Here is a 25,636-nt window from a genome sequence, read left to right on the forward strand (position 1 = left end):
TGAAAATGGCAGTGAATGCCGAGAAGCTTTAAAAAGTAGAGGACTTCAGTCAAAAATGTGCATATTAAATACCAACTTGTTAAAGAATCAGTGGCTCTTGTTCAGTCTCATCTTGCTTTCTGTTATGGAAAAGTATACATTTGCACACTTTATTAACAAAGTACTACACTTACCATTTGACTCTTTTCATTCAGTTATGTCCTTAGAAATATTCAGAAACAAAGCAAGTTAATATAGTCTAATTAACCGCAATGCAAAGTGTGTATAAACAGATGGTTAAAGATTTGTTTTAGGCATTCCTTTGAGCACCAAAACTTCATAAAATAAGACCAAAAAACTAGTTAGCTGACATTGCACAATTTATTTAAGGCATAGTGCCCACAGGGCCAACAGATAATTCAGCTTTATTTTCATGGTTACAATAAAGTATAACATTGTTACATCTTAATATTGACTGTTGTTGTGCTGATTCACTTATTTATGTCATAATGGTGTAATCAAGAGCGCTGACATAACTCAAGATAACAGCAACATAGAATCAGTACAAGTTTTATGGATTTAATAAATCTGACAACTACTACATATATAAAGTGCGGGATAGAATATAAAACAGAATGTATATTGTGAATTCAATTAATTGTTAAATGTAAAAGAATATATGGAATCTGTAATATAAACTACAGTCAAGAATGACCACAATGGTTGAATCTAAGCACATGCCTGGGTCATATTTCACCACAAAATCAAGAAAATGAAGTCCATTTTAAGACAATTAAAGTTTTTTGGAATGTGATATTATTATCATGAGAATTAAACACATTTTCTGAATAATAAGAAAATCTTATTCTCATTCCTGTAATGATTAAAAATAACGGTAGTATTTGTTATACTGCCTTTATTATGATTTTAGATTTTGTATTGCAGTATTTTGCGAACCAGAAAATTAAAATGACTATATACATAATTACTATGCTTCATAAAGAATAAAATGTATATAAACATGTTGTTTTATAATGTTTTCACCACTGTCTCTCACTTTCCTCTCTGAACAAAACTGAAACTCTGTATTGTAGATTTTCTCTTAAGATTACTCACTTTTGCTGTATTTCTAATTTTTAAGTCACTTTGGATGAAAGTGTCTAAATTAATACATGTAAATATAGGACCAACTTTTTAGTCCATAACTACTATGCACTTGCATTTGATACAATGTTCTTACATGAACTAAGATTAGTAAATGCTGTAAAAGTATTGTTCATTGTTAGTTGATGTTAACTAATGTTGTTAACTAATGTTAATAAATGGAACCTTTTTGTAAAGTGTTACCATAAAGTGGGACCTAAATGTATATTACATAAATAAGAATTTAATGAGAAACACCATGGAGAATGATGGGTATAAAAACTCAACAAAAACGCATTACATTGAAGGAAATGTGATTAATTATAATGAAAATTTGTCACAATGCTATTTTTATTTTTTTGCAGTGAAATATGACCTGGACACATTAGAACCACTCGAATTTGTTGTTTTAAAGCTTTAAATATGCGGGACACTTAATTGTCTAATTTGTAATTATTAGTTGTTTTTTTAGTTTCAGTATTATGTGATAGTAGTTATTTTTAGCAGTTGTACAATCATCCTGCATGTTTTCCCAATCACAATTTTGATCATTAAAATCTACGGGTATGTGAAACAGCACACAGAATAGGGTGTGAAGCAGGAATAACTCCACCGGCTGCCCTTCCTCGCACATTATTCATTATTCAAGGACCCGATAGCAGTCGCGGAACACAGATGATCGCATCGGAGCTCGCACCACATCAGATTATCACCTCGCAACCCCCCTCCCCCCATCTGACAATCACAGAACTCTGCGTAGGGCATCAATTTGGCCAGCGCCGGCCCTGTATAGGTTGGGAGGAGGTGCTGGATGGAAAGGGAAGGAATTGGGCAGAAGATTAAATTAATACATTTGTAGTGGATGGGATGGGACAGGATGGGAGAAGGGAGGAGAGGAGAGGAGAGGAGAGGCTATATATCAGAGCTCATCTCAGAGCACTGTTTGTCTGATATGTGGGATGCCAGTGAGTCAATGATGTCCAACAGCAGTGGCTGGCTGAGCGATCGCAGGTTGGGGAGCTTGGACACCTTCAGGGAAGGAAGGAGAACCAAAAAAAAAAAAAAAAAAGGTAAACACCACAGGCCATGCAAGAGACTGCTGTTGGCAAATTAACACAGCCAAAAAGAAGCTGACAACCTAATAGGGTCAAAGTGCACAAGAATATTAAATAAGTATTAGGAATTACTTTCATAAAAGTAATGATTTGAACTGGCATTTCAAAATCATTATGTTTTTTCCCCAACACTGATTTTCAATAATACTTACATCTCAATATAAATGTATACCCAAAAGATTGGCACAATTTATATATTACTGATGAGAATTTTAGCAGATTTATAGCATTGATCATGATGATCAGGTCACGATCAATGCATGTCAAACTTTCTGTCAAACATAATTATAGATCACTGTGTATTTATTAATAAGTACAGGATTATTAACTGCAAAGAGCAATCAGGACCATCGTAATGTACACATTAAAGACCTTGCAATGGTTATACACGTTGCACTGATTATCTTGATTTCATGTTTTAGCCAAGGCGAGGTAACCAGCACAAGCTTAGAGCTGTGGTCAAAAGAACACCAACCTTGGTGAACTGATGGACGATTATGTGTAGGCAGTGTTTCTTCATGTCCAGAGCTTGAGTCTTATCAGCCGCCTCCAAGATCTGAGGACCAAAAAAATGACAATAACACATGACTTCTGTTGTTCATCATTAAAGGATTAGAATGTTAGTAAATGTCATATTACTCCTACCTGTAAAACATTCTCCACTGTAACGTTCATCTCTAGGTTCTGTTTGCAGTAGGCCTGCAGTCTGTTGTTGGAGAAACCGTAGTAATATGGTGCTGCAAAGAGATACCTGTGCTCTAGTTAAGGGCAAACGTATTAACTAAAATAACATTAAAAAAAGGGTCTGTAAAATTCATTAATCAATTAAACTTATAACTATCTGTAATTATCTAGTAATTACTATTACTGTAGTAATTAGAACTAATACGTTCGCCTAATTGTCATATTTAAAGTCAATAAAAATACGAATATCAGATGATTCGCATTTATTTACCAAAAAGTATGCAAAGTATGTATTACATAATTGCGGGGCCTGGGTAACTCAGCGAGTAAATACACTGACTACCACACCTGGAGTCGCGAGTTCGAATCCAGGGTGTGCTGAGTGACTCCAGCCAGGTCTCCTATGCAACCAAATTGGCCCAGTTGCTTGGGTGGGTAGAGTCACATGGGGTAACCTCCTCGTGGTCACTGTAATGTGGTTCTTGCTCTCGGTGGTGCGTGTGGTGAGTTGTGGGTGGATGCCGCAGAGAATAACGTGGGTCTCAACACGCGCTATGTCTCCGCGGATTATGTGCTCAAACAAGCCACATGATAAGATGCGTGGATTGACTGCCTCAGATGCGGAGGCAACGGAGATTCGTCCTCCGCCACCCCGATTGAGGCGAGTCACTACGCCACCACGAGGACTTAAAGAGTGCATTGGGAACTGGCCATTCAAAATTGGGGAGAAAAGGGGAGGGGGGAAAAAAAAACAAAAAAACAATGACATCATTGCTTGCAGTTAGATTATGAATGGTTAATTTAAGAGAGATTTTACAACCTTTACTGTGCACTTCTTAAAAACAATTTGAACTTGATTTAAAATAAATTCTCAGGATATGCACTTGATAAAGTAAACACAGTTGATTGCATTTAGCATTATAGAATCAAGCCACAGCATTTAGAGCAGTATGGAAGGATACAGCGAGTCCTCTGGAGGCATGTTGACGTCCCCATAATAAATATAGCGCAACATAGATTCAAAGGCCTGTGTACTGGGAACCATCTCACCTATTGAAATATTCACCTGTCCATCCTCTGGCATGAAGGAGCGAAACATGGCCTCAAAATAACTGCCATTAAAAAACAACAAATAACAAAATATTTGCCAATATGAAAAATATATTAAATAATAAATGTAACTGTATTTTACACTTGACTATATCTACTTTAATACTTGGAATGAAAATCGAATTGCCTCTGTCCAGTCGTGGTTATAGAAACTAGAGACTATTGTGTCCATTACCTGGAGCGAGCAGCCAGTATGGCCTTATGTGCAGGGCGTGGATGGCCATCAAGCAAAAGTACGATGTCACAGAACTCATACCCCGCCCCCTCCAGATAGGCCTTCATGTCCTGCACGAGAGATGTGCCTTAAAAGGAAACGGTAATGTTAAAATGAGGGCAAGAACAACAGGTTCGCTTCATTTTAAAAGGTGAAAATGATTCTAGTTATTTCGTTTATTCATACCTATGTCCACTGGCTGATCAGAATAGACTCTGGGAGGCGGCTGTTGTTTGCGTCTCACGATCTCCACGATTAGCGGAGTGGACAGGCGCTCAAACTCTTTAGTCATGATTACCTGATTAAAGTGACTCTCCTTCACCACGAAGTTTAAGCAGTGCTCCTGGAGTACAGAAACCGAGACGTAATGAAGAGAAATGGATTGTTAGTGATCATACACCCTCTCAGGGAATCCAAGTTTTGATCTGCGAATGCAGCTACAGTATACTTATATTAGAATTGTGCCAACTCCTGAGATTTTATGCTACCATTTGTGTGTTCACTGTTTTTTTTAACCATAGATGGATGGACAGGTGGATGGACAGATACGGTGTTTTAACAGACCTTGAGCTGGTCCAGCTGAAGTTTGTTTGCATTTTCACACACACTCAGTACGTTCTGCAGATCAACAGATGCCTCGATGTACTGTACACAGAGCTGCTCCAGTCTGGACAATTTAAAACGCAGAGCAAGTTTATATACGTCCATGATCAACAGCACATCCTGGACATGACCTGTGTGGAGAGACATGGAAGAGACTCTCAGAAGAATGTTTTAAAATATGTGACTATGACACTTACGGTGTCAAAATCAAGTCCTATATTAAGCTGGCATGTGATGATAAATGTACTCACCTTTGCGTGGGTACTGAATTTTGTCTGTGTACAGGAACAGCATCAAAACTTCAAATGGTTGAGCGTCTGCCTCTCGGATTGATACTTCTAATAAAGGAGGACCCCTTGAAGTCCTTCCACTGCCAAAGCCAGACTCTTCACTCTCCTCATTGCCTTCCTGTTTACACTTCTACAAAAAAAGGCAAACATATTTAAACTCAAATTACTACAAAAAGAAAATTACTAAACGGAATGTGCCTCAATGGGAGAATGCTAAAAAATATATATACATACACACAGTACATAATCCAATCAGCCACAACATTAAAACCACCTGCCTAATATTGTGTAGATCCCCTCATGCCGCCATAACAGTGCCAATTCGCATCTCAGAATACCATTCTGAGATGATATTCTTCTCACCACAATTGTATGGAGCGGTTATCTGAGTTACTGTAGACTTTGTCAGTTCGAACCAGTCTGGCCATTCTCTGATGACCTCTCTCATTAACTAGGCGTTTCCATCCACAGAACTGCTGCTCACTGGATGTTTTTTTGTTTTTGGCACCATTCTGTGTAAACTCTAGAGACTGTTATGTGTGAAAATCCCAGGATATCAGCAGTTACAGAAATACTCAAACCAGCTCATCTGGCACCAACAATAATGCCACAGTCAAAATCACTGAGATCACATTTTGTCCCCATTCTGATGGTTGATGTGAATATTAACTGAGGCTCCTGACCTGTATCTGAATAATTTTATGCACTGCTGCCACACGATTGGCTGATTAGATAATCGCATGGATGATTGTTGGTGGTCAGAGCTGTTTTGGAGGCCAAAAACAACAACAGCTCTGACCCTCCAAAACAGCTCTGACCCGTCGAGGCATGGACTCCACAAGACATCTGAAGGTATCCTGTGGTACCAAGATGTTAGAACCAGAACCTTCCAGTCCTGTAAGTTGCGAAGTGGGGCCTCCATGGATCGGAATTGGTGGTCCAGCACGATTGAGATCTGGGGAATTTGAAGACCAAGTCAACACCTTGAACTCTTTGTCATGTTCCTCAAACCATTCTTGAACAATTTTTGCAGTGTGGCAGGGCGCATTATCCTGCTGAAAGAGGCCACTGCCATCAGGTAATAACGTTGCCATGAAGGGGTGTATGTGGTCTGCAACAATATTAAGGTAAGTGGTACATATCAAAGTAACATCCACTTGAATGCCAGGACCCAAAGTTTCCCAGCAGAACATTTCCCAGAGCATCACACTGTGCCCCATATGCAGCAAGCTGCGAAGCACTGTGTGTTCTGACAACTTTCTATCGTGGCCAGCATTAAGTTTTTCAGCAATTTGTGCTACAGTAGCTCTTCTGTGGGATCAGACCAGACGGGCTAGCCTTCGCTACCCACACACATCAATGAGCCTTGGGCGCCCATGACCCTGTCACCGGTTCACCAGTTAACCTTCCCTGGACACATTTGGTAGGTACTAACCACTGCATACTGCTAACACAAGTTGGCCCTTGTCAAAGTTGCTCAGATCCTTATGCTTGTCCATTTTTCCTACTTCCAAAATTCAAGATGACTGTTGACTTGCTGCCTAATACAGTGGGTACGGAAAGTATTCAGACCCCCTTACATTTTTCACTCTTTGTTATATTGCAGCCATTTGCTAAAATCATTTAAGTTCATTTTTTTTCCTCATTATTGTACACACAGCACCCCATATTGACAGAAAAACACAGAATTGTTGACATTTTTGCACATTTATTAAAAAAGAAAAACTGAAATATCACATGGTCCTAAGTATTCAGACCCTTTGTTCAGTATTTAGTAGAAGCACCCTTTTGATCTAATACAGCCATGAGTCTTTTTGGGAAAGATGCAACACGTTTTTCACATCTGGATTTGGGTATCCTCTGCCATTCCTCCTTGCAGATCCTCTCCAGTTCTGTCAGGTTGGCCATTTTCAGGTCTCTCCAGAGATGCTCAATTGGGTTTAAGTCAGGGCTCTGGCTGGGCCACTCAAGAACAGTCACGGAGTTGTTGTGAAGCCACTCCTTCGTTATTTTAGCGGCGTGCTTAGGGTCATTGTCTTGTTGGAAGGTGAACCTTCAGCCCAGTCTGAGGTCCAGAGCACTCTGGAGAAGGTTTTCGTCCAGGATATCCCTGTACTTGGCCACATTCATCTTTCCCTCGATTGCAACCAGTCGTCCTGTCCCCGCAGCTGAAAAACACCCCCACAGCATGATGCTGCCACCACCATGCTTCACTGTTGAGACTGTATTGGACAGGTGATGAGCAGTGCCTGGTTTTCTCCACACATACCGCTTAGAATTAAGGCCAAAATATCTTGGTCTCATCAGACCAGAGAATCTTATTTATCACCATCTTGGAGTCCTTCAGGTGTTTTTTAGCAAACTCCATGCGGGCTTTCATGTGTCTTGCACTGAGGAGAGGCTTCCGTCGGGCCACTCTGCCATAAAGCCCCGACTGGTGGATGGCTGCAGTGATGGTTGACTTACTACAACTTTCTCCCATCTCCCGACTGCATCTCTGGAGCTCAGCCACAGTGATCTTTGGGCTCTTCTCCCCCGATAGCTCAGTTTGGCCGGACGGCCAGCTCTAGGAAGGGTTCTGGTCATCCCAAACGTCTTCCATTTAAGGATTATGGAACTGTGCCACTGTGCTCTTATGAACCTTAAGGGCAGCAGAAATTTTTTTGTAACCTTGGCCAGATCTGTGCCTTGCCACAATTCTGTCTCTGAGCTCTTCAGGCAGTTCCTTTGACCTCATGATTCTCATTTGCTCTGACATGCACTGTGAGCTGTAAGGTCTTATGTAGACAGGTGTGTGGCTTTCCTAATCAAGTCCAATCAGTATAATCAAACACAGCTGGACTCAATTGAAGGTGTAGAACCATCTCAAGGATGAGCAGAAGAAATGGACAGCACCTGAGTTAAATATATGAGTGTCACAGCAAAGGGTCTGAATACTTAGGACCATGTGATATTTCAGTTTTTCTTTTTTAATAAATGTGCAAAAATGTCAACAATTCTGTGTTTTTCTGTCAATATGGGGTGCTGTGTGTACAATAATGAGGAAAAAAAATTAACTTAAATGATTTTAGAAAATGGCTGCAATATAACAAAGAGTGAAAAATGTAAGGGGGTCTGAATACTTTCCGTACCCACTGTATATCCCAGCCCTTGACACATGCCATTGTAACGATATAATCAATGTTATTCACTTCACTTGTCAGTAGTTGTAATGTTTTGGCTGATCAATAGCATTGTGAAGTAATCTTTGGTGAATTATTCTGTTTACAACATGCATACAGAAAAGACTCATATTGCTAGATGATTGTCTGTTTTTAGTGTACCTATGTGTAGAAAGAAAATAGCACGTCAGCTACTATCAGATGCATCTTTTATGCTGAAACCCCTAATATATTGACTTTACTCAATTAATTGAGTAAAGTCATTCCATCAATTGAGTTGAGTAATGATGTCTCAACAACAACAAAAAAACTTGTATACAAGTTGGTGTTCATAAAGAATGAACTTAACTATTTAAGTTAAGGTATTTAAGTTCATTCAGATTTGCCCTTTAAATATTGTTGTTTCTATTTAATCCTTTTAACTGAATTGACTAATTAAATAATTACATTTAATTACACAGCTACAATTACATACAATAACACAGCTCAAATAAAGAAGATTATAACTGATTCTAGGTCATTCGTTAAATAGACTTAATTCTCAACAGAAAGGCATATATACCTGTACTTCAGTTGCACATGCATAAGGAGTACTGAGGGTTAACAGGGTCTAACTTGAACAAAGGGGACATAGATCACCCTAATGGTGTCATCACACAAAACTAATTATTTCAAGTAATGTTTAATTAAGACAAATTGATTTTTCCAGTAATGAGTTCCAGTAAATTATAAGACGAAAATACGAAACCTGTTTCTGTCGATCTCTCGCCTGTAGAATCTTCTTGCGAAGCCACTGACAGCGAGCCGTTACAATGGCGATATGACCAAGAACCTTCTCCTCCCTCTTTGAACATTAACGGCATTTAAGTGTTTAAGGCAGATGATACATTAATACAAAACAAATATAGACAATGATTCAGAATAAAATATCACACAACAAGTTTTAAAAAACTAACCTCCCCCAAGATAAACTCGACATCACAGAACTGACGGTTTTCCCACAGTTTCCCATAGTCTTCATGAAGTGTGCACTTTGGATAGCAAGAAAACTGGGGCAAAATATCAAATAAGGATCAGGAATAATTTCATATTATGTTCACAGCTTTCTTCTTTATTTACTCCTTAGATTCTCAAAAGGGGAATCAGGAATGGCTAGCATTTTGTCCACTTAAAACGAGCTGTAAGGAACAGCAGAGGAAGTAGATGTAATTCTGGAGGTCAAGCACCAACCTGAAATCTATACATTTCTCCACTGCGCACATTATTATCCACTGTCCCTCCAAAGATGTACATGGCATCGTGGATAACAGCCGCTGCATGGAACAGCCTCCCACTTGGCATCTAAATGAAAATGGGCATGACAATAGAACATTTAGTAAAATAACAAAATAAAAAACACATCACCATTGGGTTTAAGAGGAAAGCTTTTCCCCAAAACTATGTAACATACCCAGTTACATGTCAAAGTAGTGGCATAGAGCCAAGGCGAACACGCACCCCAGAAACATTGAGCCCTGGTGCTAATGCAGGAGTTAAAGGTTCAATTCTGTAATGGTCATGTCCCGATCCAATTCCCTCTTTCTCTCCCCAAGAATTTTAATAATATACCAATAAAAAGCCTAAAAGCCTAAAAATGTACATAATAATAACTGTGAAACTCACAGACTCCCTTTTTATGTAAAAGAAACAAATTTGGGCAGCATATTCATCAATTTGCATGAATTGACTGATGTAATTTCTGAGATCTTCTTTACCTCGCTATCTGTGCTGGGCTGTATGACCTCCCAGGTCTGAGAGTCTACATCATAGCAGTGAAGTTCATTAGGCAGAGTGTTGTCTGCCGCCCCTCCAAACACGTACAAGTGACGGTCAAATGCCACCATTGTGTGTCCATAGCGTCTTTGAGGCGGCGGAGGGGAACCGCGCAGCAAGTGCTCAGTTGGGATACGAGTCCATCTGTAAAAAACAAATGCCATTAACAGTATAATTTGGTGTTTAAATATGTTAGAATCTGACAACAAATATTATGGTTCCCTTTTACTTCAAGTTACTTATAGTTTACCCGAAAAGGAAATTCTCTCATCGTTTACTCAAGTCTTTCTTTCTTCTGCAGAACACAAACAAAGATTTTTTGAAGAATATTTCAGCTCTGTAGGTCCAAAAAGCACATAAAGGCAGCATAAAAGTAATCCATATGACTCCAGTGGTTAAATGTCTTCAGAAGCTAAATGATTGGTGTGGATGAGAAACCGATCAATATTTAAGTCCTTTTTTACTGTAAATCTACACTTTCACTTACACATGCTGGAAGTGACTTTCACTTTCACATTCAGCCTCCTACTGGTTGGGGCTAGTCAAAGTTGGAGGTTTATAGTAAAAAAGGAATTAAATATTGATCTGTTTCTCATCCTCACCTATCATATCGCTTTGGAAGACATTGATTTAAGCACTGAAGTCCTATGGATTACTTTAATACTGCCCTCATGTTCTTTTGGACCTTCTGAGTTCTGGTCACCATTCATTTGCATTGTATGGACCTACAGAGCTGAGATAATCTTCTAAAAATCTTTGTTTGTGTTCTGCAGAAGAAAAAAGGTCAAACACATCTGGGGTAGCTTGAGGGTGAGTAAATGATGAGAGAATTAGCATTTTTGGGTGAACTATCCCTTTAACATAATAAAAACTTGGTAATGCCATGTTAACATGTCCTCTCTGACGTACTCACATGTGGCCTTTGAATTCAAACTGAAAGAGGTTGTTGGTGATCTTGGCTCCACTCTGGCCAGAGAATACAAACATCTTATCCCGACATACAGCTACAGGGAAGTTACAGCAGGAGGGGGGAATTTCTCCACTTTGTTCAATCTAATATACACAAAGAAAGCAGTACTGGTACATAAAAAAAAAACTGTATAACATAGTACGCTGGAAGAGAAAGTTATTCTAAATGCAAAACCCAAGTATTTTTTCTTTTAATTCAACGTCAAATTAGGACTTCTGACTTTGGATGAACGTTATTATTATTATTATTATTTTCTTCAATCATAAAGCATAATTTCAATATGATATCAAATAGTCACCTCTTCCCAGGAAGCCTGCTCACGATCCTGAAGACCAATGGTCCACATATCATTCAGTCTGTTCAAAATATTGTTTTTGTATTATTCATCCACTAGTAAATACACAGTAACAGAAGGATGCAAGAACACAAGCATTTTGGATTCGATTGGAACGTTCTATGGAGAGCTGCGAATAGTGCAAAAGGGTAAATACACACTTGCCTTGCATTTCCATCATATCCAGCAAAAATCCAAAGCTTGTCATTATAGACTGTGGCTCCATGGGCAGATCTGGCAACCAAACTAGAACATAAAGCACAAACATTTATGTATAAGATACAAAATATACCCATGCGCATTTCAAATTCATAAAAAAAATATTTTTATTTTGTTAAAGATTATTTAATTAAATTGAATGGAATTTGGAAAATCTTAATGTGTAAATCTTAAAAAAATAAATAAATACATTTGAGTGTCCCACAAAAATATCAGTAATAAAAAAAACTATGATTTACCGCCCCTCCACCTTCCATTCTGTCCACTGACCGGTGGCAAACTTGTACTCAAACAGATCGTTTTTATTTTTCAAGTTAGAGTTTGAATAGATGTCTCCAGTGTAGCCACCTAGAATATAACCAGCAAAACATTACGTACATACAAAGGGGGAAATTATGGGATTGAAAGATGTTTGACAGCAAAACCTACCAAACACAAACATGCTGCTTCCATACACAACAGCAGAATGGTGATATCTTGGTGCTGGTGGGGTGCCAGTAGTAAATGCCCTATTCAATTAAATGAGTTACTTAAGTCAGTGGTTACTTTAAAAGAAATACAAACATCCACCTTCATGCATAAGACATACAAAACTTACCGGCACCATGAGCAGTCTTTCACGTCAAACCGTAACAGGTCATTCAACATGTTCTTTCTAAAATAATTGATAACAAGACTGAGATATTTCTGAATCAACGGAGTCATGCCTTTCAAACAGAAAGTCAATAACACTCACCCATTGTCTCCTCCAAAGACGTAGATGGCATCCCTGTATGCCACAACAGTGTGCTTGCTACGCCTGCAAATATATAAATATATATAAATATATCAGAATCAGCTTTATTGCAAGTATGCTTACACATACAAGGAATTTGTCTCAGTCACAGATATATATATATATATATATAAAACTTACCATTTTCCATGCAAAACATATTACAGTACACATTATGACCAGCTGAAACTAAACATTTATCTGATCATGGAGATCAACTGTTGTAAATAAACAGTACCTTGCACCCACAAACTCATCACATGGTGGTAGCCTCCTCCAGCGATGGACAGTCTCAAAGGGCCCAAAGTTGAGTGTCAAATACTCGACACTATCAGAGCAGCTGTGGTCGAAGTCAACACTGGGGGCAACTTTAGATTTACAAGACATGGCTGCAGGAATCCATGACATTCAATTTCCACTTAAAAAAAGGCTTTGTACAGCCAAATAACCAAGACAGAACTACACCTAAGGACGCAACAATTCTAATTCGTTTGCAAGTCGCCTGAATGTTTGAGCTGTTTTCGGAACATACGAATCAGGTTTTGTAAAAAGATGACACTTGTTTTCATCTTCAATATGATTAACTAGCTACAAGTGTATCAAATAATTTACAGCGTTTTGAAGAAATTTAAACCCAAGTTATCAACCCTAACAATTGGAATAAATTCTAAATATGAAACCAAACGCGTCGATATGATGGTAAGGAGTAATATAATGAAATATCTGTTAATAAAAAGATCGAAGCAACTCATCTCCTCTCGCGTCTGTGCATCCAAGCGTCAATGGAGAAGACGAGCCTACGTGACATGCGCAGAGTCACAGCTCTGATTGGAGGAGAGGACAATATACGTCATCATAAACCACGCAACGCAAAACATGAATGAATGACGTACGTTTTCTTTTTTCATTGATACTTTTTTCATAACACAATTACAGCCCAAACTGATACATGCGACTTTAAGAAACTGAATAAATAAATAATAATAAAAAAAAAGATATCAGAGTCTTCTCTGATATCGATAAAGCATCAATGCATCAGTGATGATTCTTGGTAAGTTTATCCTAATTTCGGCATTGTAGATACATAGATGCGAATAAATTTAAAATAATAGAAAAGAAAAATAATACAAATTTATTAGACGAAAAAAACCTGGGGTTGCATTTTCATTGGTTGAAATCTTGAGGGGCGGGAATAATGCCGGAAGATGACTGGAGTTTGCGGTACCAACAACACAAAACGTCTTTTGATGTAGAGGAGGCCTATGACATGATGTGGAAGGAAGGGTTATTAATTCAACTAGATAAAATGGGAATAAAGGGGATATTATACAACTGGATTATGAGTTTTTTAATGGGTAGGACAATACAAGTAAGGGTGGGAGCATCGTAATCTTTTAGTATATTCGATTGATAATGGAACGCCTCAAGGCAGGGGGGGGGGGTAACCATCCCAATAATCAAAACAAGCAAATGTACACCCTTGCCTCAAGGTAGTGTTTCAAGTCCCATTCCTTTTTAAATAATGATAATGTTTCAAGAATTAGGCCAGATATAATATCATTATATGCAGATGATGGAGCATTGTGGAAGAGGAATGTGGAGAAAAGAATGCAGGAGGCAATAGCTGAAGTTGGAATTTGGGCACATTTTTGGGGATTTAGATTCTCTATGACTAAATCTCAGGTAATATGGTTTTTCAAGAAAGAAAAAAAATCCTACAATTAAAAAAACAACTTTATGATCAGTTATTAGAGAAAGTATCAGTGGTTTGGTTTTTGGGAATATGGATGGACTTGCAATTGACATTTGGCACACACATTCAGAAACTAGTTGACAAATGTAAAAAGGGAATTTATATTCTACGGTGTTTGGCAGGGACAGACTGGAGTGCAAGTTGTCACACCCTAAGGAGAGTATATAGTGCATGGATTAGATCTACAATTGATTACAGAAGTATTGTATATAGTTTAGCATTAACATTATGGAAGAAATGGGTTGACGTAATTCAATCCCAGGCGAAGTATTGTATATAGTTTAGCATTAACATTATGGAAGAAAATGGTTGACGTAATTCAGTCCCAGGCATTAAGAATTTGCTGTGGTGCCTTTAGATCATCACCAATAGTTTAATTACAAGTGGAAATGGGAGAAATTCAACCACTGTCACACATTTAAATCATTTATACTGACTAACTATTCTTTAAACACAATTAACTTTTAATAAAAACATGTTTTATGACTCTGGCCACCTAGTCAGTGTCTGATGCTATGGCCACAAACTACCTTTACATGAAATATGTTCATCCCTTCACTTTTGCCCTTTGCACCATTATCCCTATGGAACCCAATGAGGTCTGTATTCTCAAATCTATTTCTCATTATATTTATTAATGCACTGTGATGATGCAAAGCTGTCGATATAATGCAAATTTTTAGCATATTTGTTTTGCTTCATACTGTGTGTGAACACGCAATTTGTAAACAGGTTTTGCGAAAAGGCTCCTGTACCCTGCGTGAAGCCTTGCTGATGATCCAGGCATTCCACAACCAACATTGTCTACCCAAACAAACAGGAGCAGGTTTTTAATAAGCTCACAGATGATGGTCATGTCCTCGACTCCGAGACCTACATGGGTGGCCACGTAGAAGCTTTGGAATCTGGAGTGTTCCGCAGTGATATTCCCTGCCGATTTACAATGGTAATTGTAGATTTTCTTTTACCAGTCCAAATGGATGTTTTTGTTATTGTGCCATAATTATTTATATGTATGTTGTTCTGGCAGAATCCAGCAGCATTTGATTTTCTGCTTCAGAGGGTGGGGAGAACTCTTCGTTATGCCATCGAGGAAGTGGAGAAGATTCCACTCGAGCAGGTCACCAACTTCAATGAGGTCACTCAGCATTCCCTTGGATTCGATTGCAAACTCCAGGTGTGGTAGCCAGTGTCTTTACTTGCTGAGCTACCCAGGCCTCCGAGCCATTGTATTTTTGAATGTTTTTTTGTATAGGAAGGCCTCACCAATCATCAGTATCAGGAGCTTATTGTTCCTGCATCTCTGACATATGAGACCAGAGCTGAGAACAGCATCTTCTTTGAGGTAGATGGGCCATACCTGGCTATGATCTTACCTGCCTCCAAGAAAGAGGGAAAAAAGCTAAAGTTGAGGTGAGGGATACAGGTGAACATAAAATGTAAGTTTTGTAAAGTTCATTGCATTATTAAAATTTCCTGAACAACACACCTTTTTATTATGACTGAAAGGTTTCTAATGTGTGCAGACCACATCGTAAGTGTTGTCCAGCAATAAGAGAGACTGTTTTAATATGAAGAAAAATATTTGTGGTGTAAGGTGGTATCACATAGTGGTTAAAGATCTGGGCTGCTATCTAAAAGGTTGCAGGTTCAATGCTTAGTTAATATCCTGTCTTTCCTCAGGTATGCTGTGTTTAATGAGGATGGATCTCTGGCTGAGCTGAAGGGTTTTGAGGTGAAGTGGAGAACTCAAGCTCATTAAGATCTTCCAATCATCTGTGTTCGAGGCCTTCCTGAAAGGCACGACTCTTGAAGAGATTTACGCCTCTGTGACTAAAGTGGCAGACTACTGGCTTGATGTGCTCTACTGCAGCGTAACACCAAATGAGAAGTCACAAAATCTTATACAGTTGTGACTGTGAATTATTGATTATGTATGATGATGGGATTTTATTTGCTTGTCAGACTATGCTTTTTATATCAGAGATATAATAAGAACCACAGTTTTATAATAATATTAACAATTGTCTTGTGGGAAACCACTAAGAAAGAGTTATTGTTCTTGTCCTTTGTCTCCAAGGCTGCAAGGCTGCAAATATGCCAGATGCAGAATTGTTTGAGCTGATTTCGGAAAATCGCTGTCACGTAAACTGGAAGAATACGGAGAACAGAAATCCACCTCCATCAGCACCACCAAGCATCTCACTGAGTTCCATGGAGATCAGATGGTGAAGGGCGCAGGCCTCAGCTGTCGATATGTCATCCCGCCTAAGCCGGAGGGTTAACCCGGCACTGAGAGGTGAATGGACCGTAAACAGCATATTGTTTCCCATGATATGCCTGGGTGCCGAAAATGACCAATGTTAGAATGTTTGTGCAGAACTGTGGAGAGAGCTTCTCTTGTGTATGTTTTTCATTACACTTAAACCTGACTTGACTTCTCAAAAGTGATTATTCTGTTAAAGCTGTCATGCAGTGGGCTGTGCACATTCTCAAATGTAAAAAACTGTTGGCTCATGTGGATCAAGTTTAGAGTCTAATTTAGCGGATGTCCTGATCTCATTCTCTTACTTTCACCCCTGCTTTCATGTCTACACTCTTCTTTCTTCGAAATAAATAAAATATAAGAGCTTATTCTATTCTTTCTCACACAGGGCGATACCTCTTGCCATTTTTCAGGCAGAGGAAAGTGTTAAAAAAAACATTGGCTGAAGATGCCCAGCCTCCACGATCTTGACATCAGATCTGTGAGTTCAGTTATGCTGTCTACTTGAGTTTAACATGCATCAACTTTGACCACAATTCAATAATAATAACCAATATCCAATGCAATGTTGCATTATTATTTATGTTTATACATATATTTTTTTATTATTATTTCTATTGTTCATCTCTGATTCTTCCCATTCCCATGTTAGCTTCTGGACTGGGGTTACTACATTGAGCGGTTGGGCAGTGCCATACAGAAGATCATCATTATTCCTGCACCTCTACAACAGGTAAATACAGATTAATTGGAACCTCTGTCAGTCTTCTCAGCCAGCTTTATATTTTCTTTATTAGATTTTACCTTGTTTTCAGTTCGCTGTTCTTGACAGTAAAGATTTCTGTTCAGGTGAATAATCCAGTACCTAGAGTGCATCATTCAGACTGGTTGCATAAGAAGCTCCTGTAAATTAATGACATCTACAAACAGAAGAAGATCAGGGAACTCTTTACCAGTGAGGGAAAGAGACAGTGATGAGGAGGATGGCCGGGACGTGAAGATACACGGCCGGTCCTGAATCAGGCTAAGCAGCCAGGAGGGGTATAAAGATGAGCCGGCAGGTCTTCCCCGCCTTTCAGGAGCCTTGGGAGATACGAGGGGAGGGAAAGGTGAGTGGGAAAGAGCGAGGCGAAGCGAGAGAGAGGAGAAACTTGTTTGCCAGCTCCGGGACGCGCTGTCGCCTGGTACTTAACTGCTCCTCTGCCCTCTGGCGGACGCCAGCTCGCTTCTTCCCCAGCGCAAGGCAGTGATTCCCCCTTGGCAGACGGAACTGCTCCTCCTCTTCAGCGGACGGCTGCTGCTCCTCTGGCACTCGGCGGCCGGCAGCGACCCATTCGTCCCCAGGCAGACGGCCTCGGCTGCTCATTTAGTGGACGGAAGTGGAAAGGATTCAGCAACAGCGCATCCCTCCTCCTGTAACAGCATAAGTATGGGCAAGGAAGGGGCAGGAACCGGCTGACAATCAACATACAAATTTAATGAAGTTTAAACCAACACAGATATACATACAACTCGTCTCTCTCTTTCGAACCAGCATCTCCGGCTGCCCCTTATCTAACTCTCCCACTGATCAGCTGATTCAGCGTCAGCCGTGCTCATCACAGCCCGACCACGCCCTCCCCCTTACAAAAAAGTACTGTGGCAGTATCATAGTACAGTGATGGTATCATATGTTAACTCCATGGTACTTTATGTATGCCATGGTGCTGAATGATTACCATTTTTATGTACCATTATATTTACATGGTACTGCAAGGTTCTATATTTACATGGTACCGAAAGAATACCATAGTTCTTATTTGTTAAGGACTTATAAGCTTCTGTCTCTCAGGTGGCCCAACAAACTGTAGCAGCAGTTGAGACTCCTGATATGGAGGACTTGGTGCTCCACAGCGCCCCCTGTAGCCCATCATTCTCATCAGCACTAAGAGGAAGAGGATGTCTCAGGGAGAGGACAGCCAAGCTGAGTCACAAAAGCAGGAGCTCAATCAGTCTTGGAGAGAAATACTAGGACCACGCCACTATTGGTGCCTCACTGGTAAGGCAGACAGAATGCACATGCTTTCATTAATGTGGCAAATAACTGTTGTGTGTTGGAAGAACTTCTTGTCTGGTTGCTCTACCACAAGAAAAAATGGGAGCTGCAACTTCGGCAGAGGAAGGAACGCAGAAAGTGGTGACGTTTGTTTGATGGAGAGGCTCAGCCAATTGGGGGTGGTGTAATACGTGAAGGACTAACTACTGGACTAGGCAGATTCCTGCGTCGAACTGCCTGCCGTATTCTCAACATGCCATGGCAGATTGTCCAGGTAAGACAGACCAGTTTAGTGTTGGGCTGTCACTATCGATTATTTTTTGTTATCGAGTAATCGAACAGTCATTCTGATGATTAATTGAGTAATTGGAAAACATTTTTAATTTCTCAGATTGCATAAAGTTGTCGAGGTGAAGTCACGTTTGGCTAAAATATGTTCATTAGCCTAAATTTTGATGCACTCTACAATTGAATAACAACAACAACAAAAACAATTGTGCAAACAATATCTAAAACCAACAGACACACAAAACTAAATAAAAATGTATATAATTCAAGCTGACAGAGATTACCTACTTCAGATGTGCCCACTTTCTTATACTTTTTTCTTTAACTAGTTCAACATGATCTAGACATTTCAGTTTAGAACTCAAATATGAGAAAACAGACCACGGAATAAAATATTTAAACTTTTCAGAAACAGTATCTGATTCCTAATCTTGTTTATTGAGGATCTTGGATATTGAGTTCAATTCATGGTTAAACATTTTATGAAGATTAAAAAGCTATTTGCTTGTTGTAGTTTTTTAACTAGAACTTACTGTATATGCAACACAGAAAACAATATTAACAGTATTCATGTCATTGAAAGATGCATGTTTCCACTCATTTCTCCTTCAGGTAAGCAAGTTTTATATTGTGTCTGCGGGGTGCGAGATGCACAGCTGTTTAGCTTTAACGGCTCACCTGTTTTGCGGCTTTATTCAGTAAAGCTCTGGATTCCCACATTGAGATTTGTCTGTGATAATGGCCATAAACTATTAAATATTTAGCAGAAGTGGGGTATTGCGAACTATTACAATTACTTAATCATCATGAAATCTAATTTACATGAGGAGGAAGATCACATTTACATTTAAATGATAATTAATGCACATAAAACAGAGCACAAATTATAATCTGCAGAAAATAACCTTATAAGATTGTGTGGATTCAGTCAGATTTAATGAACAGAAAGTGTTTGTGCAACCGTCAAGTGTGTAACTTTTTTGCATGTCCGACGGACGTCTTTGTCATTACATTATTTTATATTGCTTGATAAAAGGCTCTGTTGCAAATGACTGTGTTGATAAATAGGTTTAGAGTTCAGCTTTTTCCGCGCGGAAACAAATGGCTCACCTTCTCTCGTGCATCTGGACGTGCAGCATTGCAAATCGCATGCAGATGAGCTTATCGTGTGTGTCCAGTGGGTCTGTGGAAACTGGATGTCATCTTTTTGAGTTTTGTTGCATTTCTGAAGTGAAGTTATGGTTTTTCAGGTCGTGCATTTTTTATTTAATTTTTTTCAAATCTAAAATGAAGCGCTGTCACACAGCTGACACCTCTTGTCGTTATGTGTTTGGAGCCTCGTCCATAAACCGTATCACTTCTGCCTTATTTTCAATTTCTGGTCTGTGAAACATGACTACAGTTTATGGCACTATGAAAATACATGCTATGTGTCTTTAACCACTCCCTCTAGATTGCAGAGACCAATCACCCAGGCCTTTATAAGCTGTGAGCTGTGATTGGCAGTGACCTGCACTGCATGAAACTCAACATTCCACGAGTCTTCTATGTCAATCAAAGAGTTCCCAAGCAAGAAGAGGGAGCTACCTGCAAAAAGGTGTGATACTTAAAGAATTCAAATAATAATTTATAATTATATAAAGTTATAACCTCCATGTTGTGCCATGTCTTACCGAGTAAGAGCATGCAGTATTTCCCAATGTTTTTTGTTGACTACAGGCTGGATACTTTGAATCTGACATGTAGGAGTGGGTAAAATTATTGATTTTCCAATGCATCGCGATCTTCATTTGAATGATCTCTATATCGATTCTTAAATTCCAAGATCTGTCTTTTACTCAATGCGCAACCCTCTTCTACAACGAGAGGAAAACACTCGTATTTGCAACCAAATTTCACTGGTTCTAAAGATGAGGCCCACGCGACTCATTTGTCATTGAATACTGTCTCTTTCAATACCCTTTCCTTTCTGTTCATTCAGTTGTTGATCAAAATGTATTCATTTGAGTCTCTCTCGTTAACATGTGCTCATTTACAGACGTTCTTTAAAGAAATGCTGGTTTTCTTAAAGAGACGGTACCAGTTTTTTAGCATGTGTTCAGCAAATCAATGTATATACCTGTAACTAGTAACAAATTATGCAATTAAACAATATACATGTAACAGTAAATAATATATTCATTTGAATATCATATTTATTGAATGAATACATGGATTTGTTAATTTTTTTAAATATAAAATGTGTCTAAAATAATGAAAAAATTATAACATTTATAAAATGTATATTTTCATAATGTACCTAGTTAGAAGGTCCCCTGTATAATTAACGCCATTCGCTGGGAGATCATTTCTTTCATATGAAAGCAAAAGGGACATTATAACTGAAATATACCTACATGAATCAATATTGAATCTGAATGGAATCAAAACTTTGTGAATTCGAATCAGGAAACCTGTATCAATACCCAGCCATGCTGACATGTACATTTAGGCCCTGTTTTCTTGTGGTATTAATGTCTGTTTCAGTTGATCCAAAGTGGACAGCTGAGACAAATTGCCTTTACGCCTGCTATTGACATGCATTCCAAACTCCTTACCACTGGTGATCAGTAAACTTTGAGGGGAGAGTCACTGATTTCGTAATTATAGGATTATTATATTATATTATATATAATTATTCAGCTACCTTGAGCCAGGTCAGATAAAAATATAATTTTTGTACTGTAGTCCCTGTATTATATGTTATTTTTACGTATAAATGCACTCAATGCTTAAGCATTTTGTTCAGGTGTGTCAGTATAGTTTATGGGTATGCTTCAATGTATTCAAGATAAATCGTTTACAGTGTAAGGCATATCTACCTGTATCATCACAGTCAAGGCCATAAAGCTCTGTTTGGTCTCTTCATACCATCACAACGCAAAGTCAGAGTCTTTGTCCTTGACACAGTAAGGTCCATGTTTCAGCTCTAATAATTTAAATCCCAGTTGTGCCGTCTTGTGGCCGGCATGACGAGACTGGAGGAGTTCCCGGTGATGCCTGTGCATGTTATTGATGAGATAATCTACAATGTACTGGACTAGCAATGGTATGGGGCTCACCACATGATCAAGCACTATCTTAACCTGGACAGCTGCCTCTCACAGGCTTTTGATATGGCCAGGTACATGCAACACTTATGTTGATTTTACACTAGTGCAATTCACTACTTAACTTAAGTATGCAACAAAGAACTAAAACTAAGAACTAAGTCTGTTCGAAGTGGGTGTCTGGGGTTTGGTTCATGTAAATTGTCCTAGGATTAGGTGTTTCGACAGCATGATTACTCAACAGATTTTTGGTGGCATCCTGAAATGCTCTTACTCTCTCCAGGTATTATCACCTGCCTGTGGGAAAACCCTCAGGACATTTCTATTTTTGGATCATACGTATTTCTTGCACGTCATCTAAGAAAGCACAACCTCCTGTTGTGGCTGTCACCTACAGCACGGCCGGATCTCGGGGGTAAAGAGGCTGACGACAGCAGACTGTGATGGAGAGTGATGAGAGGGGTTCCATGGAGATCAACAGTCAGGGCTTCTACACCACAGCTAAGTACAATCATATAGAATCAGACATGTACACCGTACTGTACATGTTACATTTTCCAATTCTTGAACTTGAATTATTTTATGAATTAAAAGAGTTCTAATCACACCTGCTTTCCATCAGACCTTTTGAAAACTGTGTTTTGATTGTTCTCCCACCATGCAGTAGAGAATCCATTATTACTATTTTGACTGTGTTTGTTTCAGTTTGTGTGGAGTTGGATATTCAGAGCTTGGTGGTGAACACCATTTTGCAGTATCAACATGTTAACGACATGGAGGGCGGGACCAGCATGGGCATCAGCTTTGATGTCATTCAGCAAGCATCATTGGAGGAAATTATGGCAGGAAATCAGCGGGCAAATCCAGTGGCCAGCAATGATAAGAATGCCTTTTGTTCCAATACATTCAGGTATGAGTATATAAGAGATATATATTCATAAATATAAAAAGAAAAAACGAGTATGGTGGTCGGTTTTGTTCGAGAGATCACGCAATATCACAATGTATATGCTGATAATCAATTTACTGTTGGTTGCGCTCACCCAATTCACTCCTGTATGACCCGGCCCTGCAACGCACCCTTGTCAACAGTATGTGCTTGCTTAACTTTTGATTCTCTGTTTATGGTGAATAGTTTGTTAAAGATAATATGGTCATATTCATAATGATAATTTGTTAAATTTGATAAGTTGCCAAATTTCAATTTAAATATAAAAAGTATATGAAATCCTTAAATATGTATATATGTGTGTCACAAAATATTTGGATTTGATACTTTTATTTTTATTTTTTTTACAATTTCATTATTTTGATTATGTTTTCATTTCATTTGAAGTGCAATTTGATTTTACAAATATTTTCGGGTAAATTTTTGTTTCAATAAATTAATTTAATTGTTCAAAATTGACCGGTAGAAGTGTAGTGTGTGCTGTGTTAGGGGTGTGTGTTTTGTTTTTTCTTTGTCAAAACCTCATATTTAGTGACCTTCCCCACTACCTACACACAACACTACCTCAACCCTGGACTTCATGCTTCCACCAAGGGCTAAGTGACTTTAAGCACTCTAATACCGACAGTACAGAACCCTCTCGGACAAACCAGAGAGGGACTATACAACGGCAGTGCCCTCAACCCAGCGTCAGCACAAAAAAAACAAACTAAAATAATAAAGAGTCAACGTAAACGTTGCTTCAGCCTAACAAGGAAACGTCACCAATATGAGAAGTCAAACATCAATTTGACCTCGCTATAATCTCACGCAAAATTAACGGAGAGTAACAAACAACATAGGCTACATACCACGCCAAAAAAAGGTAAACAACCTTTACATATACGTCGTGAATGCCAGATCTCAACTGTTCTTATAAGTCCACTAAACAAATGCCAAACAAGAGTAAAACATACATCTACCTTATTAGCATTTTTATATCACTTTCCAAATGTAGGTCAATTTAAAGTAACTCACCTACCTCACTTTCCTTTCATGGACAAGTGACGGACATTTGTGATCAACTACTGACAAAAAAACAAAAAAAAAAACAGTGACTATCCAACTTACACGTCGATCTGTCGGCACATTCACTTGCAAACACCTAAGCTGTTGAAAACACCAACAGGCGTTTCTAATTACCGACGCGTCTTACAACGATTACAAAATCAAACAAATGCATAGGACGAGCCCCCATTTCACACACACCCCTAACAGCTGATACAATCACTATTAATTCAGAGTGTACATCCATATCAAAACGAGAATAACATTTTCAAAGTATATAAAAGGAGCGTGTCCATATTCTTTATTCTTCTTATTCATTGCATACAGTCCATTTACCCTACCAACTTCTTATGAATGTGCTGCTTTGTTTATATCGCTAGTGCTTGACAGGGAATGAACTATACAATAGGTCGCCGATGCTGCAATAACCGGAGAAAAACCTCAGAAATAAATTGCACTTGGTCTAGCCCATTAGCGCGTTGCATGTGTGATTTCACCAAACCCACTTGCACCTAGACTTGGTGCATACTTGCACGAAATACCATAACTTCATGGCCATGCCCATTGACTTTGAGGCACATGAATTATGCCATAACGCTGTGCTCTTAAAATAGGGCCCATAATGTGTTACACTACTTTTTTTACTTCAAAATTAATCAGATTACAGTAACAAATTACTTTGCAGTCAGATTACTCCCAACACTTCCTATGGCACACCCAAATGGCACATGCCCTAGCGACCTCTGGCATACAGTATTTAGTAACTTGAATGGAAAACATTTTATCACATCATAGGAATGTTCGAAATGCAAAAAGGGGTGAAGGAAGCAAACATGCCACTGTATTTGTAGCTGTGCAGGAGACTTCAACCTCAGCTTCACCACAAAGTATTTGAGCTGCCCTTAAAATTTCATACTTTTGTTTTAAAGCTAATAGACCACTGACTAAATGCTCTTGTTCAATAATGTGATGTCTCATAACCTTGCTCATTTCCACTGGTTTGGTTTGTTTACAGAGTTTCTCTGAGCAGGTAGAAGTGTTCCGGAACTTCACCGCACACTACAGTATGAGCTTCCTGCTGGAGAGCATTGTCCTCAGTAGGAATGCATAGATCCTTTACATATCAGACAGTCAGATTGTGCCAAAATGTGTGTGTATATACTTTTATGTATAAATCAGAATTCATCTTAAATTTGTGTACATTAAGGATTGAATATGTGGCTATGTAGAGTATCACAGACGTATTTTGTTTGTCAGAATGATTTTGAATGTGGTGATTTTTGTATTTGTGCCAATAAATAGTTCTGTATATGAAGAGAAAAAAATCACTATTGCAAATGGTTTTTCTTCACTGCTCCTAAAGTAACAGAATGGAAATGTTGATTTTGATCTTTATGGTCACTAATTGAATGACTATGTGAGAAATGATATGTACTCATGGGGGGATGAGAGCTTTTTCCTCATTGGCATGCAAGCGATCTGTCCCTGTTGTAATGGTCCATTTGGATATTGCCTCGTTTTGTCATTTACAACATTAATACTGTAAATAATATGGCTTTTAGTTTTAGTAACCACATAAAGGGCTTTTTCAGGGTACAAAAACCATGACATTAATTTGATCAGTTTGACCTGTAGGCTTACTTATAGTTGTCTCTACATATTAAGATGGGATAAGAGAATTCATTTTAACAGGAAAAGTTACATACTTAAGCTTTAATTGCAAAAAGCACTTTCTGCAAAATAGGAAAAAAAAAAAGCTGTCACTCAATAGGGGCAAGCTGAGTTGAGTCTTAATAACTT

The 25,636-nt window shown here is 38.7% G+C and overlaps 1 protein-coding gene and 1 pseudogene across 1 annotated transcript; one reads left to right on the forward strand and one right to left on the reverse strand.

Annotated features, from left to right (window-relative positions):
* Positions 1-350: 350 nt before the first annotated feature.
* Positions 351-13,187, reverse strand: LOC127639659 (leucine-zipper-like transcriptional regulator 1). The gene is made up of 20 exons (XM_052121794.1): positions 12,648-13,187; positions 12,371-12,433; positions 12,233-12,289; positions 12,064-12,143; positions 11,874-11,982; positions 11,581-11,661; positions 11,380-11,437; positions 11,025-11,164; positions 10,054-10,255; positions 9,530-9,640; positions 9,256-9,348; positions 9,048-9,143; positions 5,100-5,268; positions 4,810-4,979; positions 4,432-4,588; positions 4,207-4,333; positions 3,884-4,033; positions 2,883-2,988; positions 2,713-2,793; positions 351-2,151 (listed from the first exon to the last, which is right to left on the reverse strand). The coding sequence occupies exons 1-20, from the start codon at positions 12,815-12,817 to the stop codon at positions 2,035-2,037; spliced, it is 2,337 nt and encodes a 778-aa protein (XP_051977754.1). The 5' UTR covers positions 12,818-13,187; the 3' UTR covers positions 351-2,034.
* Positions 13,188-14,644: 1,457 nt separating this feature from the next.
* Positions 14,645-25,069, forward strand: LOC127637115 (DNA polymerase epsilon catalytic subunit A-like; annotated as a pseudogene).
* The last annotated feature ends 567 nt before the right edge of the window (positions 25,070-25,636 follow it).

This window comes from Xyrauchen texanus, chromosome 4 (genome assembly GCF_025860055.1).
Source record: "Xyrauchen texanus isolate HMW12.3.18 chromosome 4, RBS_HiC_50CHRs, whole genome shotgun sequence".
Classification (NCBI taxonomy): Eukaryota; Metazoa; Chordata; class Actinopteri; order Cypriniformes; family Catostomidae; genus Xyrauchen; species Xyrauchen texanus.

What these genes read in the sequence shown, in the direction of transcription:
- LOC127639659 (XM_052121794.1), bottom strand. Translation starts at nt 12,817, where the DNA reads ATGTCATGGATTCCTGCAGCCATGTCTTGTAAATCTAAAGTTGCCCCC. An exon ending in TTTGAATTCAAAGGCCACAT is followed by an intron (nt 10,256 to 11,024) that starts GTGAGTACGTCA and finishes TGTTTTTTACAG; the next exon opens with ATGGACTCGTATCCCAACTG. An exon ending in TCGTCCATCAGTTCACCAAG is followed by an intron (nt 2,152 to 2,712) that starts GTTGGTGTTCTT and finishes CCTTCCCTGAAG; the next exon opens with GTGTCCAAGCTCCCCAACCT.